The following is a 12,017-nucleotide window of genomic DNA, read 5'->3' on the forward strand; positions in this document are numbered from 1 at the left end:
TACAAAGGTCACACGCGAAGAGACGCAGCCCGTGGGACGCCCAGCTGCTAGAGCACTCGGAGCACCGGCTCCTGCGGTCGGGAATACCCGCCAGCTGCCCGCGTCGCGTGACCTTCGAGCGACGTCACGGGTTTCGTTAACCTCCGCGGAAGCGGCGGGCTGGAGCGGCGGTATATATGCAGTGTTGTCGGTGTTGCCGGCAGTGCTGGAGACTGCGACGTAAGAGTAGCACACGAACCTCGCAGTCCGCGCAAGCGCAATGTGGCGGGCTGTGCTGCTGCTGTCGGGACTAGCCGCGCCGTCCTCTGCTCACGGTGAGTGGTGGTCACTCCTCGCCCAGTCCTCGCCCAGCACAGCAGCTCTTCCTTCCAGTGTTATTGTGGCATTCGTGTGGTTATAGTTTGTAGTGTCTTCCATATTCACTAGCTATCAAAGCACGATAAATAAAAACACTCGTACCTAAAACTCTACTTTTTCTGGGGAGAGCTAGATTATAAACTACAAAATCTTTTTCAAAGTTGGCTAGAACGTTATAAAAACCATTTAACAATCACAGAAAACAGCGTAGTTTACATACATATATATTCATGCTGTAAGGTTTGAAGTTGTACCTACAAAATGACTGTAAAACGATGAAGGTAATTATTCGAAGAATATGCAAGCAACTGTTATTTTTAAGTGCTGTGTGAATATAATTTTTTTTAGTGAATATTTGTAAAATGCTTAAAGCCTTATATTTTTAGTTTGGTATATTTCAAGTAATCTCATACATAAACTCATAATTAGAAATGTGCAGGATTAAAAAAAAATTCTATATTCTTGTCTGAATTAATTTCTGGAAACAAAACGAAGTTGGTGTATTTATGATACAGTAAAAACCTGGAACAACATATATTATGAATAATATGTGTGTCGCAAATGAAAGAATTATTCTGTATTTGTTTATTACGAAACAAGGTAAATTTAGAAAGAAGTTGCCCGCTGTATGCCGATAAATAACTCTATGTATCCACACGTGTACATTTGGATTATACGAAAATTCTTGTGCAATTACACAATGAACATCTTGCTAAATTAATTTTTTTTGTCTGTGTGGTATTAAGGTACAGCACTTTTTTTACGGCTACTAGGCGAATTCGTACATTAAACATTGAAACACTTACAGAATTAGCTTTTTAAAGTTTAGAAAGAATTCCGACTAACAAAAAAAAATTGGTTGTCTGTAAAGTCGGTTTACGAACGATAGTTTAACGTGACAATGTCATAACAAAACATTGATGAAATGATTGATCCAGAAGAAAAGGACATATCATATTCGGCCTGAGACTGAACCATTTAGGCATTAAAAATATTATATTCTTTGAGGAAGAATTTTTTTTTAATCTTTCAATCTTTTGCATGATAAAATCTACCTCTGAATACTTTTATGAATAAAATTGAATCATTTTCATTGAATTATCACTATTTTATATGGATACAGAGGAGTGAAATGAAATGTGCAATTGAATTAATAAATTTACTTTTATTTGCATTCATTAATTAACTATATTTATTACTTTTGAAATGTTGCGTGCGCCATATTTATTTTTACAAGTACAAAAAAAATTTGCGTAGCTGCCGGCTTTCGAACCGACAACATTTTGTTTAAGAGTTCGGTTCGCTAACCACACGCCCACGAGGCCATACTAAGGTAATGTCATTTCAAATGTTATATATATATATAAACTTTGTTCACGGTAGGGGTATAATATTAACACGATTTTATAACAAATACGCATCCCAAATACACCAAACTTATTTATAATGTGTTACAATATTTTTTAAAACATTGTGCCAAAGATCCCGGGTGTAATTTGAATTATTATGTGTAACTGTAAAACACCATTGTTGGTTCAAAACGTATTTGAATTTTCAACATTACTTTTAAATAACCGTACCGATTGTGCTGAAAATCGGTGGACGATCGTTAAATTACATAATATTAATAATTAAAACGACGAAAATATGATTGAAAAGTCAAATCGATGATTGTTCCAATCGAGTGGAAGAGAGATGCCACGCATGCGTACAATGAGCATGAAGAGAGATGCCACGCATGCGTACAATGAGCAAACAGAACACATCAGTAGTGGGACATCCGTAGTGGGACAATTTTTCGTGCGTGCAGCCGGCGTTCATCGATTTATTAGACGTTGTCACGTCAAAATAAATGCACGCTTATTCTCAAGCCTACTATTCGTGTTATATGATTATTTACTATAGTAGTAACAAGAATATCGACTGATTTAGATCAGTCGTTAGGGTAATTGTATTACATGTTAAATTACTGCGTGAGATTGTTTTTGGTTTGGTTCTCAACCAAATGAAATTTATTTATTCATTAAGTATTAATTTTTTTACAAAAATAAAAACGAGAAAAAAAAGTGGCTTTTTACTACACTAGAATATAATCTTTTTTTTTTCGTACAATGTCCTGTAGTTTCGCATAGCAAAATAAACCCGTTCAACTTAATTGTTTGAATAAATATGAAATATTCTGAATTTACCTAAACAAGAAATAATATTGAAAAATATAAGTGTTAAAATATTAATTAAAATATTTAAGATGAAAATGATAGCTCTAAACAACAACTGAGTATGCTGATAAAGCTAGGCAAGACAAGGTTAAAACTTAATATTCTAGGTACCTTGAAACTATTTGGAGTCTTTAATTGTTTGGACAAAAATGAAATCTACTTAATTTCGAAACAAAAAAATATTTTAAGGGGAGTTTTTAACTTACATATCTTTGTTTCTTATAAATAAAATACCATGACCTAACCCACTCTGTCACTTTTTCCTTGAGTAATGTATAGAGAAAAATGTATTTAATATAATTATTCGTTTATATTTGAATAAAATGTAGCTTAACAGAAATTCGTATATGTATTTGATTTTATTTTAAGAATAATGTAAGTATTGAATAAACAGAGAATGAATGAATTTTCAGCTTATACGTTAACTGTTGCCACCAAACTTCCAAGTCGCCATGTCTGAAAGCGACTTGCCAGGGCTCTCTGAACGGCGGTTACTGAGAACAGACGTAACTTAGAATATCAAATGCATGAAATCTTCCAATAATCGTCAATTTGCGATTGGGAACTCCTTTCCGAGTGACTTAGAATAAACTCTCTGGTGCCGGTCTGAGGGGCGAAATAGGGTCAGAGAAATTACGTACCGGTCTGAGAGGTAAGATGGGATCCGAGATCTATCATGATGCAATCTTAGTCATTATTATTGATGACCTCAACCTTGTACGAAGACAATGGCCTTGGGATGTGACATTCGTAACATTGACTTGGAAAGCTAAGATAGCAGTATATAATAATTCCTTCTGGCACTGGAGCTGGAGCATGGAGCGTGGAGCAGGTCTATGACCAACCGACCTCTGATGTCACGGCGGCCATATTGGATGACGATCTTTGACCTTTAAACTTGAACTTTGTCCTTGGCCTTGAATTTTTTCCTAAACCTTAAAATTTGATCTGTCACCATCTTGAATTCCGCCATCATGAAATCGAACGTTAAACTCCCCGAATGTTGCACTTATAATTACGCCTCCATTACACTATATGTAACGGTCGCCATCTTGGATTCTAGAACATTGCAATTTACATTATGGAAGATATCTTATTGTTGTCTGCTGGTGGCCGCCATCTTGGATGATGTCAAGGCCGCTATCTTGGTATTTTCTGTTCTGCTGGAGGCAAACATCTTGGATTCCATCATCTTTGTTTTTTTGTGTGTTCAGCAAAATGAAGTTGTTGAAGTTTGATTGCTGAAAGCCATTTTGATTCAACCTTACTTCTGCCAGGAGGGGCGGCTCCAGGATTAATATTTGGGTAGGCCCGGACTGTACCGTAGGGGCGTATTCACAGTTTTAGGAGCCCCGGCTCTACTGGGGGGCTGGCCCCCATATTAGAGGCTGGTCCAGGGATTTTTTAAATTTCCGTTGCAAAATGGTAAGTTTTGTGGCATTCTGAGGGTAATTTATTTCTCTCTGGAAGTCCAATATGTATAATATATTAATCATAAGAATTATTATAAATGTACAATTGTGTTTCAACATAATACACTTTAATACCTACAAAGGTCACAAAATTAATTGTTAGTATTAAACTTGTTATAATAGAAGGTGAATATTAGAACACAAATCGTACGTTAATGTACAATGTTACAAATCTGCAGGCGAATGTATAGTTTCATTGCATTGTAAACTGCTCCTTCTCAGAAGGGAAGTCTATAAGAGTTAGTAATGAATATAAGATTTACTTTTATTATAGTTTTAAAAATAAGCTTAACGTTTAGTATGAACTGGGTAATTTTTGTGATAAGGCTTATTATTTTAAATTTTTAAAATGTTGGGTAGGCCTGGGACTACCCCCGGAGCCACAACTGTATGCCAGGCTTCATTAAGTATGTGCTACCCCCTGGTCATGCAAAAGCAATGAGTAAAACAATCAATTCGATTTCATCATCATAAAATACTTCACCCACAAGCATTGTAAGATCTTCCATATTACTCAAAATACTGAGAATCTCCGTTTATTCTGATGAAATTCTGGCTTCTTCCAGAATGATCCGATAAAAAGATCTTGAATGAATAAATGTCCTTGAATGATTCTGCTGTAAGCATGCCCAATTAAGATCTTGTCAAATAAATTTGTAGCATAAATTAGTCATAACACTTGTTTTAGCCAGACCCTACCATTGTGTGACAAATGCATCCCATGAAGGACATGTGTGTATAAAATTCTCCCAAGTTTACGGAAACTATCCGAGTCTGGATTTATCGAGCCTCTACATACAATAGTTGGTTAAAATTAACAAAACAAATCATTAAGCCTTGTTGCTAGCTATAGTTAGCACCATATTGTATGGCAGTGTACATCATTTTGTAGTCACTTGTACTACAATCTTGGGACTGTTAACAGAAGTGGAAGGGTAATCACTCACATGAGGTCAGTAACTACATATTAAGAAAATACTAGGAAATGTTACTCGATCACATTGATGTAAGCTGGACCGATAAGTATAATGTGAAATAATAAAGGGTTATTAGTAGTATAGGAATAGGGCGCCTGGGACACGGCTTCTGGCTGAGGTGCGAGGTGCCGAGCCACATCTCTGACGTCACGTCCATCTCTGACGTCACGGTGGCCATCTTGGATGGTTGTGACCTTGACCTTCGACCTTGACCTTGACCCCGGCGGCCATTTTGGATCCGCCATCTTGGATCCGCCATTTTGGATGACGTCATTGTGTTCTCGGAAATTCCGGCGATGTGTTTTCCGCCATATTGGATGATGACGTCACCGTTGCAGTTTTCCATTACGGTCGCCATCTTTAACTTTTTTATTTATTATCCGATTTTAATGAAATTTTTTTTAAAATTATAAAAAAAATTAAATAATAAAATTTTAATAAATTATTTATAAAAATCATACATTAACGACACGGAGCTCGGAGTCCTCGGTTCGAACCCGAAGAGTGCAAAAAAATAAAAATGGCGACCGATCCTTCCCCCTAGGTGGGTGCTAGCAGACTGACTCCCACCACATGTTTCATATCATATATATAATCCGGCAGTATGACGTCATGTACGCCATCTTGAAATTTGGACGCCATCTTGAAAATCTTTATTTATTATCCGATTTTAATGAAAAAAATTCCAAAATTCATCAAAAAATTAACGTATTTGAATTATGTTTGATTATATCGATGTACGTCCTTGGTTCGATTCCCGGCGAGAGTAAACAGTCGATCCTTCCTCCATGAAAGCTACCTAGACTGATCTACCACCAACAATAACAAGGTATATATCGTCAACTGGTATGACGTCATGTCCGACATCTTATCTTCATCCGCTGGAGACCACCATCTTGTTTTAGTCTGCTACAGTGTGCCGATACCATGTTAGTATAATTATCTGTTCACTATACTTTTGTCCTCAACTGTTGACCTTGACCTTGAAATTTGACCTTGACCTTGAAATTTGACCTTGACCTTGAACTTTGACCTTGACCTTGACCTTGAAATTTGACCTTGACCTTGAACATTGACATTGACCTTGCAATTTGACTTTGTCCTGGAAATTTGACTTTGTCCTTGTCGACCATCATGGATTCGACATTTTATGTTCAGTACATGCTACCAGGAGCTACCACCTGCCGGAGTACGCCATCTTGTGTGTGTGTACTTGTATTATAGAGTACATTTCCATCTGGATAATTTTATTCTAACCTGCTACAGTGCAGTAATCATTTATTACCGAGGTGCCCCCGCCATCTTGAAATTCGGCCGCCATCTTGAAATCATGTAATAATGTAGCTAGAAAAGCGGGAAAAAATCAAAAATTCATAAAAAAAAATCACTCATTAACTTACATATTGATTCGATCCGCTCCAGTCCTTGGTTCGATCACTGAATGATGCAAAACATTTAATTTTATATAAAAAATAATAATTTCAATAAACCATGTTCAAAATTCTTAAAGAGACTTTAAATCCTCCACTACCATCATCCTATCAGACATCAAGACCACCATATTGGAAATTCGTAATTGTAATTCTAGAGATTCGGGAAAAAGTTCAAAATTCATTAAATAAATTTGTAATCTATATACTGATTGAATATATCGACTTAGGTCCTTGGTTCGATCACTGGCCGATACAAAAAAATTTAATATAACATCAATTTAACATAATAGTAACAGGTTCGAGGAATTAAACACCGCAAGTTCTTTTACAAACATAATATTTATTACACAATTTCTATCCTACTACAGAATCACTTGCGAAAGCCAGCAATCTTATAAAAATTTAGCCCTGCATAGACGTGCAACGACTACTTCTTAGCTCCAAATGGCTCCAAATACTCCAAACGGCCTCCAAATGGCTCCAACAGCTACAACAGCCTCCAAATGCTTAACACAGCTCCAAATGACTCCAAATGCTCCAAATGCTTGAAAGCTCCAAATGCTTGACACCTCCAAATGCTTCAAAAGGCTCCAAATGCTCCAAATGACTCCAAAAGGCTCCAAATGCTTCAAAAGGCTCCAAATGCTACAACAGCTCCAAAAAAAGGCTCCAAATGCTCCAACAGCCTCCAAATGCTTAACACAGCTCCAAATCGCTCCAAATGCTCCAAACGACCTCCAAATGCATGACAGCTCCAAATGTCTCCAACAGCTCCAAATGCTCCAACAGCTCATAAAAAGGCTCCAAATGCTCCAACAGCCTCCAAATGCTTAACACAGCTCCAAATGGCTCCAAATGCTCCAAACGGCCTCCAAATGCTTGACAGCTCCAAATGTCTCCAACAGCTCCAAATGCTCCAACAGCTCCAAAAAAGTCTCCAAATGCTCCAGCAGCTTCCAAATGCTTAACACAGCTCCAAAAGGCTCCAAATTCTCCAAACGGCCTCCAAATGCTTGACAGCTCCAAATGTTTCCAACAGCTCCAAATGCTCCAACAGCTCCAAATAAAGGCTCCAAATGCTCCAACAGCCTCCAAATGCTTATCACAGCTCCAAATGACTCCAAATGCTCCAAACGGCCTCCAAATGGCTCCAACAGCCTCCAAAGCTTCAAAAGGCTCCAAATGCTCCAAATGTCTCCAACAGCTCCAAAAGGCTCCAAATGCTTCAAAAGGCTCCAATTGCTCCAAGAGCTCCATCTTCAATTGGTTCCAATTGATTCCAATTACTTTTCTTATCGAACTTGGCATGAATACTAACATGTCTTTATTAGTATACATTTTGACTGGCAGTGGTAACGTATTTTACACCTTTAAGTTATACGTTTTATTTAGAAATCAGATTTCGATAAATGGTAGATACCATTTGGAAAGAAAATATATTATCTTCAAGTTTATACACATACATTTAATTTAATCCATTATTGTATGTAGCCAGCTTCCCTCAGTTCTTTGAGTATGAAGGATATTTCTTTAATGTTCGAATAGTTTCCTGCACAAAGCGATCCATGTAGTAGTCGTAGCCTGTCAACCAATACGTTAGGATCTTCCCATGTGGTATAATCAATCTCTTCTGCTGCGTTCATCATCCTTGCATGTTTATAATAAATATTATCTCTGGTGTCTATCGTTTTAACACCAACCACAAGGTCACTTTCGTCATCGTGCCAGTGATTATCACAAGCTTGATCAGGATAATTTATTTTATTACGACGTTTCCATCGTTTTGGTCTCAAACCACCATCACAGTCTTCGCTCTTGCATGCTTTTGGTGCTTCAGCACAGTACTCAATCTTGTCAGCCTTAGATGTGTCAGCACAGTCTTCGTTCATGCCATCTTCTGATGTGTCACCACAGTCTTCAATCATGTCAGCACCACAAACTTGATCAGGATAATTTATTTTATTACATCGTTTCCATCGTTTTGGTCTCAGACCGCCATCACAGTCTTCGATCTTGCCTGCTTTAGGTGCTTCAGTACAGTACTCAATCATGTCAGCCTCAGATGTGTCACCACAATCTTCAATCATGCCAGCCTCAGATGATTCATCAAAATCTTCGACCTTGTAAGCTTCAGGTGGTTCTCCATATTTCACATTTTCATGGAGACGACTAGATATTGGAGTAAATATATTTTCATTTCTAATGTGGTTACAACTTCCTTCGTTTGTTTTAAATTTTAAATTATTATCTTGATCTAGATCAGTAATTTTAGCATTAGCTTTTTCGCCTTCGTTCCTCTTTCGCGATGTTGTAGCCCAGTCTTCGTTATCTTTATTCATCTTAATTGTACAGGTCTTGTAATGTCTATCCAAGTAATATCTTCTACCAAAGGATTTCTGACACTGACTGCAATGAAATGGTTTTTGACAAGGACCCAAATTACACTCGCTTCTCTCATGTCTTTTAGCATTCTTTCTCAAGGTAAACACCTTGCTACAGTATCTACAGTGATGACGTTTCGATACAACAACTAATCCCGAATCAGGATTCATATTAGTCACTGAGATTAATGCCAGAAGCAAACTAAGAGTTTTAAATTAGATATATTACTTAAATAGAATGTTTTAATTATTTCATCAGCGAGAATTAATTTATCTCATTAAAAGGTACTTGTTGCAAGTAGTTCTGCTTTTCAACAACAGATGTCGCCACATGTTACTTGCAGGTAAATAATATTTAGTTCTTTTATGCGGGATGCGGGATGCTCACTAACGATCGCAAAAGAAGGATGGCTTCGCTAGACTCCAAGGAAAAGGATGTTTGTTCTTCCAGTCAGTGTTTCACAGATTTCTCAAAGCATATTATTAATTTGACTGAGTAATGTAATTTTTTTAAATTCCACCTGATAAAAATATTGCAAGTTTTGATTTAGTAGCAGAAATTATCGAATTAAATGTAACTTCAAATAAAATGTCATGACTCATTAGACAAAAAAATCCACGCAGAGAGCGGTTTTTCAGAATAGTCAGAAGCACTTGAAGAAACCACAGGAATGATAGCAAGAACACGGGAAAAACCATCAAAATATTGACAAGAATAATCAGGAGCTCACGGAGAAAACCACCATAATATTGACCAGATTAATCAGAAGCACACGGAGAAATCCGCCACACGTTTTCTTTGATATCATAAAATTAAAAAAAAATTAAAAAAAAAATTAAAAATTTAAAACCAAAAAAAAATTACAAAAAATACATAAATAGATTCTGCTAGCTTGTAAACTTATCATTGTTGAGCAAAGATAGAGTTATAGTACATGCCAAAATCTATTTATGTATTTTTTGTAATTTTTTTTTGGTTTGAAATTTTTTGTTATTTTTTTTAATTTTTTTTTTAATTTTATGATATCAAAGAAAACGTGTGGCGGATTTCTCCGAGTGCTTCTGATTAATCTGGTCAATATTATGGTGGTTTTCTCCGTGAGCTCCTGATTATTCTTGTCAATATTTTGATGGTTTTTCCCGTGTTCTTGCTATCATTCCTGTGGTTTCTTCAAGTGCTTCTGACTATTCTGAGAAACCGCACTCTGCATGGATTTTTTTGTCTAATGAGTCATGACATTTTATTTGAAGTTACATTTAATTCGATAATTTCTGCTACTAAATCAAAACTTGCAATATTTTTATCAGGTGGAATTTAAAAAAATTACATTACTCAGTCAAATTAATAATATGCTTTGAGAAATCTGTGAAACACTGACTGGAAGAACAAACATCCTTTTCCTTGGAGTCTAGCGAAGCCATCCTTCTTTTGCGATCGTTAGTGAGCATCCCGCATCCCGCATAAAAGAACTAAATATTATTTACCTGCAAGTAACATGTGGCGACATCTGTTGTTGAAAAGCAGAACTACTTGCAACAAGTACCTTTTAATGAGATAAATTAATTCTCGCTGATGAAATAATTAAAACATTCTATTTAAGTAATATATCTAATTTAAAACTCTTAGTTTGCTTCTGGCATTAGTCTCAGTGACTAATATGAATCCTGATTCGGGATTAGTTGTTGTATCGAAACGTCATCATTGTAGATACTGTAGCAGGGTGTTTACCTTGAGAAAGAATGCTAAACGACATGAGAGAAGCGAGTGTAATTTGGGTCCTTGTCAAAAACCTTTCATTGCAGTCAGTGTCAGAAATCCTTTGGTAGAAGATATTACTTGGATATACATTACAAGACCTGTACAATTAAGATGAATAAAGATAACGAAGACTGGGCTACAACATCGCGAAAGAGGAACGAAGGCGAAAAAGCTAATGCTAAAATTACTGATCTAGATCAAGATAATAATTTAAAATTTAAAACAAACGAAGGAAGTTGTAACCACATTAGAAATGAAAATATATTTACTCCAATATCTAGTCGTCTCCATGAAAATGTGAAATATGGAGAACCACCTGAAGCTTACAAGGTCGAAGATTTTGATGAATCATCTGAGGCTGGCATGATTGAAGATTGTGGTGACACATCTGAGGCTGACATGATTGAGTACTGTACTGAAGCACCTAAAGCAGGCAAGATCGAAGACTGTGATGGCGGTCTGAGACCAAAACGATGGAAACGATGTAATAAAATAAATTATCCTGATCAAGTTTGTGGTGCTGACATGATTGAAGACTGTGGTGACACATCAGAAGCTGGCATGAACGAAGACTGTGCTGACACACCTAAGGCTGACATGATTGAGTACTGTGCTGAAGCACCAAAAGCATGCAAGAGCGAAGACTGTGATGGTGGTTTGAGACCAAAACGATGGAAACGTCGTAATAAAATAAATTATCCTGATCAAGCTTGTGATAATCACTGGCACGATGACGAAAGTGACCTTGTGGTTGGTGTTAAAACGATAGACACCAGAGATAATATTTATTATAAACATACAAGGATGATGAACGCAGCAGAAGAGATTGATTATACCACATGGGAAGATCCTAACGTATTGGTTGACAGGCTACGACTACTACATGGATCGCTTTGTGCAGGAAACTATTCGAACAGTAAAGAAATATCCTTCATACTCAAAGAACTGAGGGAAGCTGGCTACATACAATAATGGATTAAATTAAATGTATGTGTATAAACTTGAAGATAATATATTTTCTTTCCAAATGGTATCTACCATTTATCGAAATCTGATTTCTAAATAAAACTTATAACTTAAAGGTGCAAAATACGTTACCACTGCCAGTCAAAATGTATACTAATAAAGACATGTTAGTATTCATGCCAAGTTCGATAAGAAAAGTAATTTGAATAATTGGAACCAATTGAAGATGGAGCTCTTGGAGCAATTGGAGCCTTTTAAAACATTTGGAGCCTTTTGGAGCTGTTGGAGACATTTGGAGCATATGGAGCCTTTTGAAGCATTTGGAGCTGTCAAGCATTTGGAGCTATTTGGAGCTGTGTTAAGCATTTGGAGGCTGTTGGAGCATTTGGAGCTGTTGGAGACATTTGGAGCTGTCAAGCATTTGGAGGCCGTTTGGAACATTTGGAGCCATTT

The 12,017-nt window shown here is 36.7% G+C and overlaps 1 protein-coding gene across 1 annotated transcript in view; it reads left to right on the plus strand.

Annotated features, from left to right (window-relative positions):
- Positions 1–201: 201 nt before the first annotated feature.
- The window catches only part of LOC134527339 (uncharacterized transmembrane protein DDB_G0289901-like), a 97,222-nt gene continuing 85,406 nt past the window's right edge, over positions 202–12,017 (plus strand). The window contains exon 1 of the mRNA XM_063359929.1: positions 202–314. Coding sequence (XP_063215999.1) covers positions 260–314 — 55 coding nt within the window. The 5' untranslated portion in view covers positions 202–259. The remainder of the gene's footprint in view (positions 315–12,017) is intronic.

Source organism: Bacillus rossius, chromosome 1 (assembly GCF_032445375.1).
Source record: "Bacillus rossius redtenbacheri isolate Brsri chromosome 1, Brsri_v3, whole genome shotgun sequence".
NCBI classification, from domain to species: Eukaryota; Metazoa; Arthropoda; class Insecta; order Phasmatodea; family Bacillidae; genus Bacillus; species Bacillus rossius.